General features: G+C 48.6%; 1 protein-coding gene and 1 non-coding gene across 12 annotated transcripts in view; both read left to right on the top strand.

Annotated features, from left to right (window-relative positions):
• The window catches only part of CKAP5 (cytoskeleton associated protein 5), a 334,214-nt gene that overhangs the window by 204,967 nt on the left and 105,393 nt on the right, over nucleotides 1-23,854 (top strand). For 8 of the 11 annotated variants that reach the window (XM_063944545.1, XM_063944546.1, XM_063944541.1 and 5 more), the window contains 10 exons: nucleotides 7,735-7,884; nucleotides 8,064-8,267; nucleotides 9,528-9,663; nucleotides 9,756-9,949; nucleotides 10,047-10,216; nucleotides 10,344-10,367; nucleotides 11,183-11,356; nucleotides 11,690-11,810; nucleotides 11,894-12,073; nucleotides 12,202-12,389. In XM_063944545.1, coding sequence (XP_063800615.1) covers nucleotides 7,735-7,884; nucleotides 8,064-8,267; nucleotides 9,528-9,663; nucleotides 9,756-9,949; nucleotides 10,047-10,216; nucleotides 10,344-10,367; nucleotides 11,183-11,356; nucleotides 11,690-11,810; nucleotides 11,894-12,073; nucleotides 12,202-12,389 — 1,541 coding nt within the window. The remainder of the gene's footprint in view (nucleotides 1-7,734; nucleotides 7,885-8,063; nucleotides 8,268-9,527; nucleotides 9,664-9,755; nucleotides 9,950-10,046; nucleotides 10,217-10,343; nucleotides 10,368-11,182; nucleotides 11,357-11,689; nucleotides 11,811-11,893; nucleotides 12,074-12,201; nucleotides 12,390-23,854) is intronic. The other 3 variants (XM_063944548.1, XM_063944549.1, XM_063944551.1) reach the window with 1 other exon arrangement.
• LOC134971128 (small nucleolar RNA SNORD67) lies at nucleotides 8,306-8,413 on the top strand. Its single transcript, XR_010190253.1, has one exon. It is a non-coding gene; the product is annotated as a small nucleolar RNA SNORD67 (small nucleolar RNA).

Below are 23,854 nucleotides of genomic sequence, written 5' to 3' on the forward strand. Positions count from 1 at the left end.
TACAAGTCCCAGCAAGCCTCCCCCGCAAGCTGGTACTTGGAGAACCACAAGTACCAGCATGCGGGAGAAAAACGGGCCCGCTGGTACCTGTAGTACTACTGGGGGAAAAATACCCAAATAAAAACAGGACACACACACCGTGACAGTAAAACTTTATTTCATACTTCGACACACACATACTTACCTATGTTCACACGCCGACATCGGTCCTCTTCTCCATGTAAAATCCACGGATACCTGAAAATAAAAGATCAATATACTCGCCTCAGCCATGGTCCAGAGATACATCCACGTACTTGGCAAAAAAAGAAAACGAACACACGGACCACCGGACTGAAAGGGGTCCCATGCTGACACATGAGACCCCTTTCCACGAATGAGACCTGTCAGTGACAGCTGTCACACAAAGGTCTCTAAAACCAATCATTAGTTTCAATGGTGGGAACTTTGCAGTCAGCGGTGGGGTTACCTGCGGTCAGCGGCTGACCGCAGGTAACCCCACCGCTGACTGCAAAGTTCCCACCATTGAAACTAATGGAGCGGCTTTGCGATGCGCTGTCACAGCACAGACAGCGCACAGCCAATCAGGTGAGCGCCACGGAAGTAGCGCTTCCTGATTGGCTGAAGGGACTTCAGTGACAGGAGTCACGTGATGTCCCGGCATTCGGGAGAAAGGGGTCTGATGTGAAAGCATGGGACCCCTTTCAGTCCGGCATGGAGCGGGTGTTCGGTTTGTTTTTTTAACAAGTACGTGGATTTATATCTGGACGTGGATGTACCTCTGGACGCTGGAAGGTGAGTATAATTTTTTCACAGGTACCCTCGGATCGTCTGAGACCGTGGCAGTCGGCGTGTCAACATAGGTAAGTATGTGTGTCGGTAGTGTGTAATAAAGTTTTACTATCAAGGTGTCTGTGTACTGTTTTTATTTGGGTATTTTTTTTCCAGTAGTACTACAGGTACCAGCGGGCCCGTTTTTCTCCCGCATGCTGGTACTTGTGGTTCTCCAAGTACCAGCTTGCGGGGGAGGCTTGCTGGGACTTGTAGTACTACTGGAAAAAACAATATCTTTTTATTATCACAAAAGGCTATCAGCCCCCCCATCCGCAGCCCATTGGATGGGGGGGGGGGGGGGGGATAGCCTCGGGCTTCACCCCTGGCCCTTGGGTGGCTGGGGGGGGGGACCCCTTGATTGTAGGGGTCCCCACTCCCCCAGGGTACCCCGGCCAGGGGTGACTAGTTGGGTAGTTAATGCCACGGCCGCAGGGCACGGCATAAAAGTGACCCCCGGCTGTGGCATTATCTGTCCAGCTAGTGGAGCCCGATGCTGGTGTTAAAAATACGGGGGACCCCTACTCTTTTTGTCCCCCGTATTTTTGGCACCAGCACCAGGCGCAGAGCCCGGTGCTGGTTTTAAAAATACGGGGGATCCCTGCCCAATTTTTCCCTGCATTTTTAGAACCAGGACCAGCTCGAAGAGCCCGAGGCTGGTTATGCTTTGGAGGGGGGACCCCACGCCATTTTTTTTCCGGGTTTTCCCCGTTTTTTCCCCGTTTTTTAAAATCGCGGCAAAATCCGCCAAATCGGCCGATTTTCGCCCGCGGGTCTGTCGAATCCGTTTTTCATTGAATATGGTGAATTCCGGCAGCTACCTGCCGGAATTCACCTGTCGAATTGAGTCGAATTAAAAAACGGCGAAAAATTGCCGCGATTCGCCGTGAATTGCATATAGCCCTTAACCTTCTTTCCTTCCGAAGGTTGTTTCGGCCTTCCATTTAAATCAGGACATTGTCCTTCCAGCATTTGCTCCGTCTTCTGCTTCCGGGGAGAACTCCCATTTGGCTCTCTTGGATGTTGTCATGGCCTTACGTATTTATTTGTCTCGCACAGAATCTTTCCGTCGTATGGATACCTTTTTGGTATTGATGCTCCCAAACGAGGTTGGCCGGCGTCAAAGAACACGGTGGCCCGTTGGGTAACTTCGGTCATCAGACAGGCATACGTGTCTTCAAATGTCTCACTCCCTGACTCAATTAGAGCTGTTGGAGCCTCTTGGGCTGTTCGCAGTGGCGCATCTATTGAGCAGCTGTGCAGGGCGGCGACCTGGTAGTCAGTCCATACTTTCACTAAGTGTTACCGTTTTCATACTTTTCGTTTAGAGACTGCCTCTATTGGGCGTCACATTTTACAGACTGCTATGCCGGCTACGTCTCCCTCCTCTCATTAGCTTGCTTTGGGAAATCTCACAAGTAACTGCGCAGCGTCCCCCAGATGGATGACAGAGAAATGGGGATTTTTGTTTACTTACCGTAAAAGCTTTCGGAGTCCATCTGGAGGACGCTGCGATCCCTCCCGTTGGTTTGTCTGGTTTATTTGGTTATTTTTTCTGGTCCATCTCCTTTGGCTTGGTTAAACGTTAACTGAGTTGATGGCTGGGCAGGAAGGAGATGGGAGGGGTTAGAGGGGGGAGGAGGCAGTTTGTTAGGTTCTGTGCCAAACTCCACTACCATACATCTCTAACCCACAAGTAACGGCGCAGCGTCCCCCAGATGGACTCAAACAAAAATCCCTATTTTTTTCCCTCTAGTATCCATAAGGTATATTGGGGGAGCCAGTGCACTTTAAATTTCTTCATCTGGGTGTGCTGGCTCCTCCCCTCTGTGCCCCCTCCCACAGGCAGTTTAGAAAAAGTGCCCTCAGGAGAGGATGCACATCTCTGCAGCTTTTTTTTTTTTTTTTTTTTGCGCACTTTCCCATTTGCTCCTCAAGGTAGAAAATTTTGGGAGGAACCTCTTGGGGTGGATGTCTCAGTCTCTCGCCCCAGGCTTTTTTACCATGAAGGATCTTGGGGATAGAAAGATAGACTACCCTAAAATCTATATACACTGCATTCATTGCGGGGCCACACATCAGGGGTTACCCTACTGAAACACCTTTAGGACACTACCTGTGTCTTCTGCGATTCCCTCAAGGAGATGGGGAACATCAATGCTTGGATGTCGGCCATGGCGGTGCGCAGGACCTTGTGGTTGCGTCAGTGGATTGCAGATGCAGAATCCAAATGTAATGTGGAGTCCCTCCCCTTTTCTGGGGAATGGCTTTTTGGGGTTGAGTTGGATGCCTGGATTTTCAAGGCTTCAGTCCTCCCTCCTCCCTCTCCTCCTCCAATCTCCTCCAGGGAAGGGGTTTCCCGGATTCAGGATTGGACCCTCCTCACCACGGATGCGAGGTTGGGGAGCTGTCACCCAAGGGGTGCAGTTTCGGGGCAGGTGGTCAGCCCTCGAAAGCCTCCTTCCAGTCAATATTCTGGAACTTCGGGCAATCTACAATGCTCTGCTTCAGGCATCTCCTCTGCTCAAGGATTAAGCGATCCAGGTACAGTCGGACAATGCCACGCTGTGGCGTACATCTTTCGACAAGGGGGGACGAAAAGCAGAGCCTGTATGCTAGAGGTATCAAAGATACTCTTCTGGGCGGAAAGAAATGCAAGAGCCATATCAGCCATCTTCAATCCGGGTGTGGATAACTGCGAAGCGGACTTCCTGAGACCTCACTATCTCCAACTGGGGGGATTATTATTGTTTATAATAATTTTTTATTATTATTATTATTCATGAAGGCTAACAAAATTGGCACTTTCGTTTTTTTGACCTATGATTGAATCCCCTGCAACAACTCTTCCCTATGGGATTTATGCAGGATATATGATGGTCATATATTTTCACAGTATAAGGACACCACTCAAAAAATCCCATATTATGTTATTTTGACAGATACATTCCGGCCGATCACCAATCAGCTTTTAGCTGTAAAATTATTAAATTAAATTTTATATTTTCTTTTGCTGTTTACTGACACGTATCAGAAATACTGGAACTTTTATTTTTAATGTGAGACTAATAAAATATTTATGATCTTATCAGCTGTTTGTATTTGAACATAATAGTCCATCTGAAATAGAGTGCTCCCCACCAAGAGTATACTACTGTCTACTCTTTCTGGTCACATTGATGCAATATTCAGACATAAAATTAAGTGATACTTGTATGGTTAGCTAAATAAGAAGTAATTTCTTCTACTTGAATCAGTCTTTTTAGAGGAAATTATTAGATATACACTACAATTTCTTATACCAGTGCGGTTTCCCCTCACTATTTCTCGTTTGCTTGGGTAAAAGACCCGATCTCAGGGTTATAAACTAGAGTTTGAAAGTTCTCTGCCTCACAGGTTCTTAAAGTCAGGCTTACGGGCTTCAGAGAACATGAGCCTTACGCTACAAGAGGCCATTCAAAAACTTGTTCAGACCCAAGTCATTGTTCCAGTGCCGCTTCAACAACAGAGCGATGGTGGTTGTTCCAGCCTTTTTGTGGTACCAAAACCAAGACTTTTCAGTGAGGTCTATTTTGAACATCAAATCGTTAAACCCATATCTGTGGGTTTTCCGGTTCAAAATAGTCTGTGAGCAGTGATCTCAAGTCTGGAGGAGGGGGAGTACTTAGTCTCTCTGGATAAAGGACGCGTACCACCATATTCCGATATGGCTGTCTCATCAAGCCTACCCCAGATTTGCTCTGCTGGATGAACACTACCAGTCCCAGGCGCTGCCCTTTGGCCTATCCATGGCTCCAAGGGTCTTCACTAAAGTGATGTTGGATATCATGTTCCAACTCAGGATTCAGGGCGTGTACATTGTCCCCCTACCTGGACGCTCTGTTGATAAAAGCAAGATCAAAGGAACAACTACTGGACAGCATCTGCCGCACGACATCCCTGTTGTCGCGTCACGGTTGGATTCTAAACTTACAAAAATCCCACCTCGAGCTGACCCAGCATCTCCAGTTCCTCGGGGTGATCTTGGATACGGTGGCTCAGAAGGTCCTCCTTCCTACGGGTAGGGCAAGGACACTTCATGATTGAGTTCGAGCGGTTCTGCAACCAAACCTGGTCTCGGTACATCTTTGCACCCGCCTGTTGGGAATGATGGAGGGAATCCTATGAGGCCAGATTCCATGTGAGGACCTTCCAACTGGATCTCCTGAAGAAATGGTCAGGTTCGCATCTGCAGATGCAACGAGTCATACGTCTCTCACCTCAGGCCAAGATTTCTCACATGTGGTGCTTGCAAACCTCCAACCTCCTGAAGGGTCGGAGCTTCGAGATCCAACATTGGATTCTCTTGACCACGGATACGAACATTCGAGGCTGGGGAGCTGTTACTCAAGGGGCACAGTTTCAGGGCTGGTGGTCAAGCCACAAAGCCGTTCTTCCAATAAACATACTGGATCTCAGGACAATATACAATGCTCTGCTACAGGCGTCTCTTCTGCTTCAAGGTCAAGCCATTCAGGTTCAGTCGGACAACGCCACGGCTGTGGCGTACGTCATTCGATAGGGAGGCACAGAGCAGGGCCTGCTTGCGGGCGGTATCCAAGATTTTCCTCTGGGTAGAAAGTAATGCAATGGCAGTATCTGCCATATTCATTCCAGGAGTGGACAACTGAGAGGTGGACTTCCTAATTCGTCACGACCTACACCCAGGAGAGTGGGGTCTCCATCCACAGGTATTTCGACAAATTACAGATCAGTGGGGCTGTCCGCAGATTGACCCGATGGCGCCTCTACTCAACAACAAGCTTCAGTACTATTGTTCCAGGACGAGGGACCCTCTGGCGGCGGCAGTGAATGCGTTGACAACGCTGTAGGTTTACCGGCTGGTGTACCCGTTTCCTGCGATTCCGTTGCTCCCCAGGATTCTAAAAAAGAACCCGAAGAGAGGGAGTTCAGGCAATTGTCATTGCCCCTGATTGGCCTAGAAGAGTTTGGTACGGGGATCTTCTAACCATGGCAATAGAAGATCCCTGGCCTCTTCCACTGCGGGAGGATCGTCTACAGCAAGGGCCGTTCGTCTTCCCGGTGGCTTTGTTTAATGGCGTGGCGGTTGAGCAGAACCTTCTAGCTGAGAAGGGGATTTTGGGTAAGGTTATTACAACCATGATTCGGGGCAGAAAAGCTGTCGCGTCAAAGCATTACCACCATATATGGAAATGATACTTCTCCTGATATAAGGGCCGAAAGTATATGGCAGCGGATTTCAAATTGGGGCACTTTTTGTAGTTTATATTTATTTTTTTGCAGGCTGGTGTGGATATGGGCCTACGGTTGGGCTCCATTAAAAGTTCAGATCTCGGCCTTGTCCATTTTCTTTCAGAGGAAATTGGCTGCTTTGCCTGAAGTCCAGACGTTCCTACAGGGTGTCCTTCGCATCCAGCTTCCTTTTGTGCCGCCCACAGCACCTTGGAATTTGAATGTGGTTTTGACCTTTCTGCAATCCTCTTGGTTTGAACCACCGATGATGGTTGAGTACAAGTTCCTTACGTGAAAGATTATGTTGTTCTTGGTATTAGCTTCAGCTAGGTGCGTTTCGGAACTTGGAGCTTTGTCCTGCAAGAGTCCCTACCTGGTCTTTCATGAGGACAGAGCGGAGCTCAGGACTCGTCACCAGTTCCTGCCTAAGATGGTTTTTGCATTACACCTGAATCAGCCTATTGTGGTTCCGACTGCTTTGGCCACTTCCTCCATACCTTAGTCCTTGGATGGGGTGGTCTTCAGGTTGCCGAATGTCGGGATCCCGGCGCACCGTATACCGGCGCCTGCATACCAACAGCTATTCTCCCTTGTGGGGGTTCATGACCCCCTTGGAGGGAGAATAATTTGCGCTCGCCACGCTGTCGGTATGCCAGCGGACGGGCTCCCGGCACCGGTATGATGGTCGCCATGAGCCCGTCCGCCGGCATACCATACTTCACCCCTTGGATGTTGTGCGAGCCCTGAGGATCTATGTATAGAGGACAGCTGCTGTCCGCAAATCGGATTCTTTGTGCTGTATGATGCTCACAAGAAGGGTTGTCCTGCTTCAAAGCAGTGGATTGCCCATTGGATTAGGCTTACTATTCAACAGGCCTACGCAGCCTTGCCTCTTCCTCGGTCTATCAAAGCCCACTCTACTAGGTCGGTCGGGTTCTTCCTGGGCGGCTACCTGTGGGGCCTCTGTCTTGCAACTATGCCGGGCTGCCTTCTTTTCAGGGACAAACACGTTTGTCAAGTTCTATAGGTTTCATACCCTGGCTACAGAGGATGTCCTATTCAGACTTACCGTGCTGCAGGCTTCTCCGCATGTTCCCACCTGTTCTGGGAGCCTTGGGACGTTTCTATCGTACTAAGTGTCCCCAGTATCCCTTATGGATGATGGAGAAAGTAGGATTTTAATTCCCTACCGGTAAATCCTTTTCTCGTAGTCCATAAGGGATACTGGGCACCCGCCTCTGTGCTTCGACCTTTCCTGCAAGTTTTATTTTTGTGTGACGTTGTTTGATTCAGCTGTTTTCACTGGCTATTGCTAGTTTGTTTGGTTTTGCGGTGTGCTGGTTCATTAATCTCACTACTTGGTGTCTTGTCATGTTTCCTCCTCTCAAGTATGTCAATCACCTTCGGGCACAGTTTTCCTAGACTGGGCTGTGGGGGAGGCCATAGAGGGCAGGAGCCAGCACACCCTGTTGAAGAATTTAAAGTGCACTGGCTCCTTTGGACCTTATCTATACCCCATTGTACTAAGTGTCCCCAGTATCCCTTATGGACTACGAGAAAGGGAATTACTGGCAGGTAATTAAAATCCTATTTTGTTTTATATTTTTTTATTATTTTTTTTGTAAACTGATTAACAGCATTGTGTTACAGGTTCTGAAATGGAACTTCCCTGCCCCTCGTGATGAGTATATTGAACAGCTCAAAACACAAATGTCAACGTGTATTGCGAAGTGGCTACAGGATGAGCTCTTCCATGCTGACTTCCAGCGTCATATAAAGGCCATGGCTGTGATGACAGAGGTGTGTAATGAATTGAAGATGACGGTCATTCCTCCTATAAGCGATAGCCTTTATCTGCCCCCACCAGTGGTAGACCTTATTTGCAAGACTATCATTTCTCCCCTATGTGGGGTGGGGGAGTGGTTTGGTTTGGTTTGCTTGGCTGCACTTCTGACTTGTTAATTTTTGTTACTTTCTAGCATTTGGAGAGTGAGAAGGAAGGAGCAATTAGCTGCTTGGACCTATTACTTAAATGGTTTACCTTGCGCTTTTTTGACACAAATACCAGTGTCCTGATGAAGGTCCTGGAGTACCTGAAGTTGCTCTTCAACATGCTTAGCCAAGATGAATATCACATGACAGAGCTGGAAGCCACCTCGTTTATCCCATACCTGCTGCTGAAGGTGTGTGTGTGTGGGGTTGTGTATGGTGGAAGTGGCTGCTGGAGGATGATGAGTTGCACAGAGGGCTCTGCAGTGCTGTGTACTGTGGTGCCCAACAGAGCCATAATGGTGACACCGCCAGGTGCACAGGGGCCAGCTGACTCCATACCGCTCCCACAAGTATTTGTTCTGTTTTTATTTGGAATGTGGGGTGTTGAGCACTATGCAGTAGTACAATTGTCAATGATCCATGGACAAAATGACTTTACTTATGGGGTGAATCCTGAACAAATGATTTAAAGCACAGGATGCCATGCTCTACCATAGTTTAGAGCAGTGGTTCCCAAACTCTGTGCTCAAGCAGCACGAACTGTCCAGGCTTTAAGTATATCCATGGCTCAGCACAGATTGTTAAATCTTATTGACTGACTGAGGTACTAATTAAGTCACCTGTGGCTAAGTATGGATATACTTAAAACCTGGTCTATTAGTTTGGGATCCACTGGCTTAGAGACTAAAGATCACAAAACTGGCTTTGGGTGAATTGTATTTCACAGCAGTGTTAATAATTTAATCAATGATATGTTGTTCATATAAGGGTTGTTTAATCCTGTTTCCCCAGAATATATTAACCACTTAACTGACAACCCCCCCCCCCCCCCCCCTCCCCCCTTCCATCCCCACGCAAAACCATTACATATTAAAGTTTAAAACTATTTTTAACACAGGTACACAACTGATCAATTCCTGTGCCGGATTATCAGGTTTGCCACACTGTCTGTTGCGTTAATACATCTCGGACCTACTAATTGTGCCCCTTCAGTACATTTTAAAAGCGATAAATGAACAAACAAAAACAGTAGCAAATGTAATACTGTATAACAGTGTAGTACAGTATGAATGAAACTGGTACTACTTGTATGGTATATTAAACAAACACGGCGTACGTATGCAGCGGCATCCCGACGCTTAACACTATTCTCCAACCTCCCCCCCCCCCCCCCCCTTCCGCAGCGATATGGACACACTAGTAACAGTGAGGGTTAATTGATAATATAGAATTAAGTCTTCGCTTTCTATATGTAATCCAACTTTAAGGGCCATTCAATTGTTTAGAGCGCTGGTAGCCAGTAGGTGGCGCCCAACGATCGCCCCGTGTAAAACGCATATATCATTATACAAATTACATTTATTTTAATATGGTGCTTTATGAATAAGATTTTCATTTTGTTCTATTCTGTTTGGACTGACGAGTTGGTAACCGTGGTTTTGCTCCCTAAGGTGGGCGAGCCAAAGGATCTTGTACGGAAGGATGTGCGTGCCATTCTGACAAAGATGTGCCAGGTGTACCCAGCCAGCAAAATGTTTAACTTTGTGATGGAAGGGATCAAATCTAAGAACTCCAAGCAGCGCGCAGGTCTGTGCCGGGAGCTACAGGTGCTGCCTGTGGAACCTAGAAACATTTTGTGCAGGTTAATTTTTTCTAACCACCTTTTCTCTGCTCCACAGAGTGCCTGGAAGAGCTGGGCTGTTTGGTAGAGTCCTATGGTATGAATGTTTGCCAGCCAACTCCTGGGAAAGTGCTGAAGGAAATCGCTGTACACATTGGAGATCGTGACACAACTGTACGCAATGCTGCCCTCAACACCATAGTGGCCGTGTACAACGTGCATGGGGAGCAAATCTTCAAACTCATTGGAAATGTAAGGATGCGATTGGTGTAGAGGAAATGGTGCTTGCCAGATCGTTTACTGACCCCTCGTAGTAACTTCCCTTCCAAATCCACTTTATGTTGTGCAGCTCTCCGAGAAAGACATGAGCATGCTGGAAGAGCGGATAAAACGTGCTGGCAAGAAGCAGGCGACACCTGCCCCAGCCAAACAGGTAGAAGAGAAACCTCAGCGGGTACAAAGTGCCAACACCAGCCAGCTGCGGAAAGCACCGCCTGAGGATATGTCTTCCAAACTGAAGTAGGTTCAGCACCCGGCCGGTGAACACACAACTTGCTTGTCTTATTATTAAGCCTGTGATGTTGGGTGGCTTTACGCTGAGACTGCTAAATGTTCTGTCTTTCTATCACTGCTTCTCCTTGGACAGAATAATGTACCGCACTTATAGGATGTAAGTATTTCTTTCAGGCTCTTACTGCTACTATTCCTTCCCCTCTTGCTGTGCCTTTGTGTTTTTCCTTCTGCACTACTTTGTTTTTCCATTAACTCTAATCACCTGATCAACCAGCTATACACGAAGGGGCCAATAAGCCATTGTCTGCAGGTATACTGGAAGACCGGGCTCACGACTAAGATTGGACATAATGTGCATCCTTCCATATATAACTGCAAAGTCTTGCTGTGCTAGGGCCTACTGCAATAGATTCAGCATACTCTGATAACTAGGCGCTTTCTACCACACTGTAATCTGGCTATATCAGATCTGCCTGCACTTGCAGCAACAACTGGGGGTTTGATTCGGCTCTTGGTCACATGATCAGTATGACACAGCGCTGTATCCTCTTTGCTGAAATCTGCACACCTGGATTGCTATGGACTTTCTCCATATAGGAGTGGCTCCAGGTCTACCTTCACCAATAGGAAACTCTACATTATTTAATGCTAGAATGAGATTTGTAGTGCATGTTATCACAAAGCAGAGGTGCATGGGAGACTGGGATAAGGTCCTATTGCACCCCTGGTTTAAAGGGGGAACATTAAGGGAAACAAACTTTTTTCTTCCAGTCAATACACTGCAGGGGAGTAGTACATGTGTGGGTGGGTACAAGAATTACTTACACTAGGATAATTAGCATACCGGCGCCGGGAGCTCAACCGCTGGCATACTGACAGCAATAGAAGAATAAAGGACACTGCTATGGCATACACGGTTTACCATAATTCTGTACATAGGCTTGGTCCTAAAGCTTGGTTTTTTCCCCACAGCCAAGCACGAAACATGGGAGGCCACTCGGAGCCTGCTCACACAATTCCGCGCGAGTTCCAGTTGGATCTGGATGAAATTGAGAATGACAACGGCACTGTGAGATGCGAGATGCCAGCCCTGGTCCAGCACAAATTGGATGAGATATTTGATCCAGTCTTGATTCCAGAACCAAAGTAAGTTGTGTACCAGTTTAGAATATCGCTACATCCAGATGTTGGCCTGGAGGCTTGTACAGTTTAATGTAAGCACCATAGTGTTGAGTTGCATCTGTTCATTGCTTTGTCAGGACAGTATTCAGTCCTACCTGTCTATTTTGCAAACTATTACAAAGAAAGGCATTATAAACAGGAATGGGGGGTGATGAGATCTTAAGAACTGCTCATGGATAAATGCTCTAAACAAAGATGGCATACTGTTGGCATGTGTAGAAACTATAATCTGCAGTTACCCAACGAGGGAGCGGTCTTGTGTCACTGCTACATATTATGACCGTATTTTGCCCACAGGATTCGGGCGGTCTCCCCACATTTTGATGACATGCACAGTAACACTGCTTCTACCATCAACTTTGTGATCTCCCAAGTTGCCAGTGGTGACATCAATGCCAGTATCCAAGCTTTAGCCCAGGTACCAATTACCTACCATTTAGAGGATGTTGAGATTAATTTTTGAGGCCATAAATTCCGAATTACAGCGGACTCCTCTTTCAGATTGATGAAGTCTTGCGGCAAGAAGATAAGGCCGAAGCCATGTCTGGCCACATAGACCAGTTCTTGATTGCTACGTCTATGCAGCTACGCCTGGTGTACAACACCCACATGGCAGATGAGCGGCTGGATAAGGATGACATTGTACGCCTGTATAGCTGCATCATTGGAAACATGATTTCAGTAAGTTGTCTAGATTTGAAGAAGTGTGCTAACCTGTTCCACTGTTCTTCTGCGGGTCCTAATAGAAGGTCTTGGAAATGATGTACACCTCCTTTTGGTTAGTGATGAGACTATAAATCTCCCCACAGCTCTTCCGGATGGAAAGTCTGGCACGGGAGGCCTCCACTGGCGTTCTGAAAGATCTTATGCATGGTCTGATCACCCTCATGTTGGATTCCCGGGTGGAAGATCTTGAGGAGGGGCAGCAAGTGGTGCGGTCTGTCAACCTCCTGGTGGCAAAAGTGCTGGAGAGATCGGACCAGACTAATATACTGAGGTAAGCATTTACATGGTGGCTGCCTGGAACGCTAGTTTCTCTATGATACATGGGGGGACACTGGAAACACTACTAATACGATTACCTTTATAGCGTACTCTTAGCTAGTAATCTTATAGCTCCAGGTGTACCATTTGCTAATGCCTGTATTATTTTGGTTCTCTCACTATTGACTGAGATAAAATCACAAGTTAACCTAGGATGTGATCCTTACAAATGTTTGTCAAATTGTGTTAGGGTTTTGGGTTTCTATGCCCATTTACATTACTAACTTTTCTTAAGTTACAGGTTAGTGACTGTGTGACCTGGGCTGTATCTTTTCTTTCATCCACTAGGGGACACTGGAGCAGTCTTAAACATTAACTTCTCTAAGACAAGTCTGCTTGCCTGATAGGGGGGTTTAGTCCTTAGGCGTCCCTAGCCAGGATACGCTTTGACAACTACAGAGATTCCTGTTGATGGTCTCAGGTCGGATTTTCAGATGCCTTTCCGGACTGGAGAGTACTTGGTAGTGTTGCTATCCAACCTTACCATGTATAACCTCAGGAACTTTCAGCAGGCAATTGGCGACCCTTTTTGGGTTAGCGCTCCAGTTCACTGCAGATCCTGCGGTTCTCCGGTATATTGGCCAATCCCAAATTTTCCCAAATTCTTCCAGCATGAATGATTTCTCTTGCGTCCTAGAGGATGCTGGGGTCCACATTAGTACCATGGGGTATAGACTAGTCCACCAGGATCCATTGGCACTTTAAGAGTTTAACAGTGTGGGCTGGCTCCTCCCTCTATGCCCCTCCTACCAGATTCTGTTTAGAAAATGTGCCCGGAGGAGCCGGTCACAGCTAGGGGCGCTCTACAGAGCTTCTTTAGAAAAAGTTTTTTCCTCCTTCGTCCTAGAGGATGCTGGGGACTCCAAAAGGACCATGGGGTATAGACTGGATCCGCAGGAGACATGGGCACTTGAAGACTTTAAATGGGCGTGAACTGGCTCCTCCCTCTATGCCCCTCCTCCAGACCTCAGTTAGATTCTGTGCCCACAGAGACTGGACACACACTAGGGAAGCTCTGCAGAGTTTCTCTAGAAAATACTTTTGTTAGGTTTCTTATTTTCAGGGAGCACTGATGGCAACAGGCTCCCTGCTTCGTGGGACTGAGGGGAGAGAAGCATACCTACTTCTGTGAGTTTAAAGGCTCTGCTTCTTAGGCTACTGGACACCATTAGCTCCAGAGGGTCCGATCACTTGGTGCGCCTAGCTGCTCGTTCCCGGAGCCGCGCCGCAGTCCCCCTCACAGAGCCTGAAGAGAGAAGCCGGGTGAGTAGCAGAAGCAAGAAGACTTCATAGGCGGCAGAAGACTTCTGATCTTCGGAGGTACCGCGCAGTGGTCGCGCTGCGCACCATTGCTCCCACACTCTAACGGCACTATATGGGTGCAGGGCGCAGGGAGGGCGCCTCGGGCAGCAATTAAACCTAATTTTGGGGACTGGCAAGACAGTATACAGTGCATAGGCACTGTATACAGACCCCCGCCAGTATAAATAATAGAGGGACACAATTGCGCCATGTAGGGGGCGGGTCTTCGTCCTCCAGCTCTAATCAGCGCCATTTTCTCTTCACAGCAAGCTGCAGAGACGCTGGTCCTGGCCCTTCACTTCTGTCTCAAGTAACTGTGCAAAAGCAGGGGGGGGGGGGCACAGCGTATTTGGTGTTGTATTTATTTAAATCTAAAAGCGCTGCTAGGTCTGGGGTTTTGTAAATTCCTTCAGACCGGGTGAGGCGCTGGGTGTGTGCTGGCAAACTCCCTTACGTCCTAGAGGATGCTGGGGACTCCGTAAGGACCATGGGGATAGACGGGCTCCGCAGGAGACATGGGCACTTTAAGAAAGACTTTAGGATTTGGGTGTGCACTGGCTCCTCCCTCTATGCCCCTCTTTCAGACCTCAGTTGATTACTGTGCCCAGAGGAGACTGGGTGCTTTTCAGAGTCTCTCCTGAGTTTCTGACAAAGTAGGTTTTTTTATTTTCAGGAGCTTGCTGGCAACAGACTCCCTGCATCGTGGGACTAAGGGGAGAGAAGCAGACCTACTTCTGTGAGTTGAGAGGCTCTGCTTCTTAGGCTACTGGACACAATTAGCTCCAGAGGGATCGGTACGCAGGTCTCATCCTCGCCGTCCGTCCCGGAGCTGCGCCGCTGTCCTCCTCACAGAGCTGAAGGTAGAAGCCACATGAGTATGAGAAGTTAGAAGACATCAGAGGCGGCAGAAGACTTCAATGTTCTTCAATGAGGTAACGCACAGCACTGCAGCTGTGCGCCATTGCTCCCATTCACCTCACATACTGTGTCACTGTAAGGGTGCAGGGCGCGGGGGGGGTGCCCTGGGCAGCAAATAAACCTCTCCTGGCAAAAGATGGGTATATACAGCCGGCCATGGTATATACCTACGAGCCCCCGCCAAAGTTTTGTATTTTAGAGCGGGACAGAAGCCCACCGCCGAGGGGACGGGGCTTCTCCTTCGGCACTCACCAGCGCCATTTTTTTCTCCACAGCACCGCTGAGAGGAAGCTCCCCGGACTCTCCCCTTCTTAGATCACGGTGACGAGAGGGTTTTAAAGTAGAGGGGGGGGGGGCACATAATTGGCGAATTGAGTATAAAAGCGCTATCTGGGTAAACATAAATATTGTGTTTTTGTCCTGGGTTATTATAGCGCTGGGTGTGTGCTGGCATTCTCTCTCTCTGTATCTCCTAAGGGCCTTGTGGGGGAACTGTCCTCAGATAAGAAGGTTCCCTGAGTGTGTGGTGTCGGTACGTGTGTGCCGACATGTCTGAGGTAGAAGGCTTTTCTGAGGAGGAGGAGCAAATGAATGGTGTCGCAGTCGACAGCGCCGACACCTGACTGGATATGTGGAATGTTTTAAGTGCCAATTTAAATTTATTGCACAAAAGATTGGATAAAGTTGAAGCTAGGGAACAGTCAGGGAGTCAACCCATGCCTGTACCTATGTCGCAGGGACCTTCAGGGTCCGAAAAGCGCCCACTATCCCAAATAGTTGACACGGATTCTGACTCCAGTGTCGATTATGATGATGCAAAATTACAGCCAAAGGTGGCTAAATGTATTCGATATATGATGATTGCAATCAAAGATGTTTTGCATATCACAGAGGAACCCCCTGTCCCTGACACGTGGGTACACATGTATAAGGGAAAGAAAACTGAGATAAATTTCCCCCGTCACATGAGCTGAATGAGTTATGTGAAAAAGCGTGGAAATCTCCAGACAAGAAACTGCAGATTCCCAAAAGGATTCTTATGGCGTATCCTTTCCCACCAACGGACAGGATACGATGGGAATCATCCCCTAGGCTGGATAAAGCTTTGACACGCTTATCCAAAAAGGTAGCGCTGCCTTCCCAAGATACGGCTACCCTCAGGGATCCTGCTGATTGCAAGCAGGAGGTTACCCTGAAGTTCATTTATACACATTCAGGTACCTTACTCAGACCGGCTATTGCGTCTGCATGGGTGTGTAGTGCTGTAGCAGCATGGACAGATACCTTATCAGCGGAATTTGATACCCTGGATAAGGATACCATCCTATTGACCCTAGGACATATAAAAGATGCTGTCTTATATATGAGAGATGCACAAAGAGACATTGGTCTATTGGGTTCGAGAATCAACGCTATGTCGATCTCGGCAAGAAGAGTCCTTTGGACCCGACAATGGACAGGTGATGCCGACTCAAAAAGGCATATGGAGGTTTTACCTTACAAGGGTGAGGAATTGTTTGGGGAAGGTCTCTCGGACCTGGTATCCACTGCTACGGCAGGCAAATCTAATTTCTCTAACGTCCTAAGTGGATGCTGGGGACTCCGTAAGGACCATGGGGATTAGCAGCTCCGCAGGAGACTGGGCACAACTACAAAGAAAGCTTTAGACTACTGGTGTGCACTGGCTCCTCCCACCAAGACCCCCCCCCCCCCCCAGACCTCAGTTAGATTCTTGTGCCCGGCCGAGCTGGATGCACACTAGGGGCTCTCCTGAGCACCTAGAAAGAAAGTGTATTTAGGTTTTTTATTTTCAGTGAGATCTGCTGGCAACACTCACTGCAGCGAGGGATTAAGGGGAGAAGAAGCGAACCTACCTAACAGGTGGTAGTTTGGGCTTCTTAGGCTACTGGACACCATTAGCTCCAGAGGGATCGACCGCAGGACCCGACCTTGGTGTTCGTTCCCGGAGCCGCGCCGCCGTCCCCCTTACAGAGCCAGTAGCACGAAGAAGGTCCGGAAAATCGGCGGCAGAAGACTTCAGTCTTCACCAAGGTAGCGCACAGCACTGCAGCTGTGCGCCATTGCTCCTCATGTACACCTCATACTTCGGTCACTGATGGGTGCAGGGCGCTGGGGGGGGGGGGGCGCCCTGAGGGCAATAGATAACACCTTGGCTGGCAAAATATGCATCATATATAGTCCCAGGGGCTATATAGATGCAAAATTACCCCTGCCAGTATAACAGAAAAAGCGGGAGAAAGTCCGCCGAAAAGGGGGCGGGGCTTCTCCCTCAGCACACTGGCGCCATTTTCCCCTCACAGTTCCGCTGGAAGGAAGCTCCCTGGCTCTCCCCTGCAGTCTGAGAAAACTACAGAAGGGTAAAAAAGAGGGGGGGCACTAAATTTAGGCGCAGTATAGATAGATAGATATATCTATCTATCTATCTATGTGTGTAATATATATATATATATATATATATATATATATATATATATATATATATATATATATATATATATATATATATATATATAAAAGCAGCTATAGGGAAAACACTCATTGATAGTGGGATCCCAGTGTTATATAGCGCTCTGGTGTGTGCTGGCATACTCTCTCTCTGTCTCTCCAAAGGGCTTTGTGGGGTCCTGTCCTCTGTCAGAGCATTCCCTGTGTGTTTGCGGTGTGTCGGTACGGCTGTGTTGACATGTTTGATGAGGCTTATGTGGAGGCGGAGCAGATGCCTGTAAATGTGATGTCACCCCCTGCGGGGTCGACACCTGAGTGGATGGTGCTGTGGAAGGAATTACGTGATAGTGTCGACTCCTTACATAAAAGGTTTGACGACATACCTAATGTGGGACAGCCGGCTTCTCAGCCTGTGCCTGCCCAGGCGTCTCAAAAACCATCAGGGGCTCTAAAACGCCCGCTACCTCAGATGGTTGACACAGATGTCGACACGGATACTGACTCCAGTGTCGACGACTATGAGACTAATGTAACTTCCAGTAGGGCCACACGTTACATGATTGAGGCAATGAAAAATGTGTTACACATTTCTGATGTTACCCCCGGTACCACAAAAAGGGTATAATGTTTGGAGAGAAAAAACTACCAGTAGCTTTTCCTCCATCTGAAGAGTTAAATGAAGTGTGTGAAGAAGCGTGGGCTTCCCCTGATAAAAAGATGGTAATTTCTAAGAGGTTACTAATGGCGTACCCTTTCCCGCCAGAGGATAGGTCACGCTGGGAAACATCCCCTAGGGTGGATAAGGCGCTCACACGCTTGTCGAAGAAGGTGGCTCTACCGTCTCCGGATACAGCCGCCCTGAAGGAATCTGCTGATAGAAAGCAGGAGGCTATCCTGAAATCTATATATACACACACAGGTGTGATACTGAGACCGGCTATAGCTTCAGCCTGGATGTGCAGCGCTGCTGCTGCGTGGTCAGATTCCCTGTCAGAAAATATAGATACCCTAGATAGGGACACTATTTTGCTGAACGTAGAGCATATAAAAGACGCACTTTTATACATGAGGGATGCACAGAGGGATATTTGCCGGCTGGCATCCAAAATTAGTGCAATGTCCATTTCTGCCAGGAGAGGGTTATGGACTCGGCAGTGGACAGGTGATGCAGATTCCAAACGACACATGGAAGTTCTGCCTTATAAGGGTGAGGAGGAGTTCGGGGATGGTCTCTCGGACCTCGTTGCCACAGCCACAGCTGGGAAGTCTACATTTTTGCCCCATGTTCCCTCACAACCTAAGAAAGCACCGTATTATCAGGTACAGTCCTTTCGGCCCAATAGGGGCAAGTGGGTTAAAGGCGCGTCCTTTCTGCCCAGAGGTAGAGGGAAAAAGCTGCAACATACAGCCAGTTCCCAGGAGCAAAAGTCCTCCCCCGCTTCCTCAAAGTCCACAGCATGACGCTGGGGCTCCACAGGCAGAGCCAGATACGGTGGGGGCCCGTCTCAAGCATTTCAGCAAGCAGTGGGCTCGCTCATGGGTGGATCCCTGGATCCTTCAAATAGTATCTCAGGGGTACAAACTGGAATTCGAGACGTCTCCCCCCCGCCGTTTCCTCAAATCTGCCTTGCCAACCACTCCCTCAGGCAGGGAGGCAGTGTTACTGGCATTTCAAAAGCTGTATTCACAACAAGTGATAGTAAAGGTGCCCCTACTTCAACAAGGAAGGGGTTACTATTCCACAATGTTTGTGGTACCGAAACCCATTTTCTCTATCGTCCTAGTGGATGCTGGGGTTCCTGAAAGGACCATGGGGAATAGCGGCTCCGCAGGAGACAGGGCACAAAAAGTAAAGCTTTTAACCATGTGGTGTGTACTGGCTCCTCCCCCTATGACCCTCCTCCAAGCCTCAGTTAGGTTTTTGTGCCCGGCCGAGAAGGGTGCAATCTAGGTGGCTCTCCTAAAGAGCTGCTTAGAAAAAGTTTAGCTAGGTTTTTTATTTTACAGCGATTCCTGCTGGCAACAGGATCACTGCAGCGAGGGACTTAGGGGAGAAGGAGTCAACTCACCTGCGTGCAGGATGGATTGGCTTCTTGGCTACTGGACATCAAGCTCCAGAGGGACGATCACAGGTACAGCCTGGATGGGTCACCGGAGCCACGCCGCCGGCCCCCTTGCAGATGCTGAAGACAGAAGATGGTCCAGAATCGGCGGCAGAAGACTCCTCAGTCTTCTTAAGGTAGCGCACAGCACTGCAGCTGTGCGCCATTGCTCCCAGCACACTTCACACGGCAGTCACTGAGGGTGCAGGGCGCTGGGGGGGGGGGCGCCCTGGGCAGCAATGAGAAACCTTTTTTAGGCATAAAATACCTCACATATAGCCTCCGGGGGCTATATGGAGATATTTAACCCCTGCCTGAATCCATTGAAGAGCGGGAGACGAGCCCGCCGAAAAAGGGGCGGGGCCTATCTCCTCAGCACACGGCGCCATTTTCCTCTCACAGCTCCGCTGGTCAGGAAGGCTCCCAGTCTCTCCCCTGCACTGCACTACAGAAACAGGGTAAAACAAGAGAGGGGGGGCAAAATTGTGGCATTATATATATTTAAAGCAGCTATATAGGGAGCACTTATTATAAGGCTATCCCTGTCATATATAGCGCTTTTGGTGTGTGCTGGCAGACTCTCCCTCTGTCTCCCCAAAGGGCTAGTGGGGTCCTGTCTTCGTTTAGAGCATTCCCTGTGTGTCTGCTGTGTGTCGGTACGCGTGTGTCGACATGTATGAGGACGATATTGGTGTGGAGGCGGAGCAATTGCCAAATATGGGGATGTCACCTCCTAGGGGGTCGACACCAGAATGGATGCCTTTATTTATGGAATTACGGGATAGTGTCAACACGCTAAAGCAGTCGTTTGACGACATGAGACGGCCGGACAATCAATTAGTGCCTGTCCAGGCGCCTCAAACACCGTCAGGGGCTGTAAAACGCCCTTTGCCTCAGTCGGTCGACACAGACCCAGACACAGGCACTGATTCCAGTGGTGACGGTGACGAATCAACCGTATTTTCCAGTAGGGCCACACGTTATATGATTTTAGCAATGAAGGAGGCGTTACATATAGCTGATACTACAGGTACCACTAAACAGGGTATTATGTGGGGTGTGAAAAAACTACCTATAGTTTTTCCTGAATCAGAAGAATTAAATGAGGTGTGTGATGAAGCGTGGGTTGCCCCCGATAAAAAAATGCTAATTTCAAAGAAGTTATTGGCTTTATACCCTTTCCCGCCAGAGGTTAGGGCGCGCTGGGAAACACCTCCTAGGGTGGACAAGGCGCTCACACGCTTATCAAAACAAGTGGCGTTACCCTCTCCTGAGACGGCCGCACTTAAAGATCCAGCAGATAGGAGGATGGAAAATATCCAAAAAAGTATATACACACATACAGGTGTTATACTACGACCAGCTATAGCGACAGCCTGGATGTGCAGTGCTGGAGTAGCTTGGTCAGAGTCCCTGATTGAAAATATTGATACCCTGGATAGGGACAATGTTTTACTGTCTTTGGAGCAAATAAAGGATGCATTTCTTTATATGCGTGATGCACAGAGGGATATCTGCACGCTGGCATCACGGGTAAGTGCTATGTCCATTTCGGCCAGAAGAAGTTTATGGATGCGACAGTGGTCAGGCGATGCGGACTCAAAACGGCATATGGAAGTTTTGCCGTATAAAGGGGAGGAGTTATTTGGAGTCGGTCTATCGGATTTGGTGGCCACGGCTACAGCCGGGAAATCCACCTTTTTACCTCAAGTCACTCCCCAACAGAAAAAGACACCGACTTTTCAACCGCAGCCCTTTCGTTCCTTTAAAAACAAGAGAGCAAAGGGATATTCATATCTGCCACGAGGCAGAGGAAAGGGGAAGAGACAGCAACAGGCAGCTCCTTCCCAGGAACAGAAGCCCTCCCCCGCTTCTACAAAAGCCTCAGCATGACGCTGGGGCTTCTCAAGCGGACTCGGGGGCGGTGGGGGGTCGTCTCAAGAATTTCAGCGCGCAGTGGGCTCACTCGCAGGTAGATCCCTGGATCCTGCAGATAATATCTCAGGGGTACAGGTTAGAACTAGAGACGTCTCCACCTCGCCGTTTCCTGAAGTCTGCTTTACCAACGTCCCCCTCCGACAGGGTGACGGTCTTGGAAGCCGTTCACAAGCTGTACTCTCAGCAGGTGATAGTCAAAGTACCCCTTTTACAACAGGGAAAGGGGTATTATTCCACTCTATTTGTGGTACCGAAGCCGGACGGCTCGGTAAGACCTGTTCTAAATCTGAAATCCCTGAACCTGTACATAAAAAAGTTCAAGTTCAAGATGGAGTCACTCAGAGCGGTGATAGCGAACCTGGAAGAAGGGGACTTTATGGTATCCTTGGACATCAAGGATGCGTATCTCCACGTCCCAATTTACCCCTCACACCAGGGGTACCTCAGGTTCGTCGTACAAAACTGTCACTATCCGTTTCAGACGCTGCCGTTTGGATTGTCCACGGCACCTCGGGTCTTTACCAAAGTAATGGCCGAGATGATGATTCTTCTTCGAAGAAAAGGCGTGTTAATTATCCCATACTTGGACGATCTCCTGATAAGGGCAAGGTCAAGAGAACAGCTAGAGATGGGAGTAGCACTGTCTCAAGAAGTGCTAAAACAGCATGGGTGGATTTTGAATATTCCAAAATCCCAGTTAATTCCGACAACACGTCTGCTGTTCCTAGGGATGATTCTGGACACGGTTCAGAAAAAGGTATTTCTCCCGGAGGAAAAAGCCAAGGAGTTATCCGAACTTGTCAGGAACCTCCTAAAACCAGGAAAGGTGTCTGTACATCAATGCACAAGAGTCCTGGGAAAAATGGTGGCTTCTTACGAAGCAATTCCATTCGGCAGATTCCACGCAAGAATTTTCCAGAGGGATCTGCTCGACAAATGGTCAGGGTCGCATCTTCAGATGCACCGGCGGATAACCCTGTCTCCAAGGACAAGGGTATCTCTTCTGTGGTGGTTGCAGAGCGCTCATCTATTGGAGGGCCGCAGATTCGGCATACAGGATTGGATCCTGGTGACCACGGACGCCAGCCTGAGAGGCTGGGGAGCAGTCACACAAGGAAGGAACTTCCAGGGAGTGTGGTCGAGCCTGGAGATGTCTCTTCACATAAACATTCTGGAACTAAGAGCAATCTACAATGCTCTAAGTCAGGCAGAACCTCTGCTTCTAGGAAAACCGGTGTTGATCCAGTCGGACAACATCACGGCAGTCGCCCATGTAAACAGACAGGGCGGTACAAGAAGCAGGAGTGCAATGGCAGAAGCTGCGAGGATTCTTCGCTGGGCGGAGAATCATGTGATGGCACTGTCAGCAGTGTTCATCCCGGGAGTGGACAACTGGGAAGCAGACTTCCTCAGCAGACACGACCTTCACCCGGGAGAGTGGGGACTTCATCCAGAAGTTTTCCACATGCTTGTAACCCGTTGGGAAAGACCAATGGTGGACATGATGGCGTCTCGCCTCAACAAAAAACTGGACAGGTATTGCGCCAGGTCAAGCGACCCGCAGGCAATAGCTGTGGACGCGCTGGTAACGCCTTGGGTGTACCAGTCGGTGTATGTGTTTCCTCCTCTGCCTCTCATACCAAAGGTATTGAGAATTATAAGGAAAAGAGGAGTAAGAACGATACTAGTGGCTCCGGATTGGCCAAGAAGGACTTGGTACCCGGAACTTCAAGAGATGATCACGGACGATCCGTGGCCTCTACCTCTGAGAAGGGACCTGCTTCAGCAAGGTCCCTGTCTGTTTCAAGACTTACCGCGGCTGCGTTTGACGGCATGGCGGTTGAACGCCGGATCCTAAAGGGAAAAGGCATTCCGGAAGAAGTCATTCCTACTTTGATTAAAGCAAGGAAGGAAGTAACCGCGCAACATTATCACCGCATTTGGCGAAAATATGTTGCGTGGTGCGAGGATCGGAGTGCTCCGACGGAGGAATTTCAACTGGGTCGATTCCTGCATTTCCTGCAATCAGGATTGTCTATGGGTCTCAAGTTGGGATCTATTAAGGTTCAAATTTCGGCCCTGTCAATATTCTTCCAAAAAGAATTGGCCTCAGTTCCTGAGGTCCAGACTTTTGTTAAGGGTGTACTGCGTATACAGCCCCCTGTAGTGCCTCCGGTGGCACCGTGGGATCTAAACGTAGTTTTAGATTTCCTCAAATCCCATTGGTTTGAACCACTAAAAAAGGTGGATTTGAAATATCTCACATGGAAAGTAACCATGCTACTGGCCCTGGCTTCAGCCAGGAGAGTGTCAGAACTGGCGGCTTTATCTTACAAAAGCCCATATCTATTTTTCCATTCGGATAGGGCAGAACTGCGGACGCGTCCGCATTTTCTCCCTAAGGTGGTATCAGCGTTTCACCTGAACCAGCCTATTGTAGTGCCTGCGGCTACAAGCGACTTGGAGGACTCCAAGTTGTTGGACGTTGTTAGAGCTTTAAAAATATACATTTCAAGGACGGCTGGAGTCAGAAAATCTGACTCGCTGTTTATACTGTATGCACCCAACAAGCTGGGTGCTCCTGCTTCTAAGCAGTCGATTGCTCGTTGGATTTGTAGCACAATTCAACTTGCACATTCTGTGGCAGGCCTGCCACAGCCTAAATCTGTTAAGGCCCATTCCACAAGGAAGG

Source organism: Pseudophryne corroboree, chromosome 11, assembly GCF_028390025.1.
Source record: "Pseudophryne corroboree isolate aPseCor3 chromosome 11, aPseCor3.hap2, whole genome shotgun sequence".
Taxonomy (NCBI): domain Eukaryota; kingdom Metazoa; phylum Chordata; class Amphibia; order Anura; family Myobatrachidae; genus Pseudophryne; species Pseudophryne corroboree.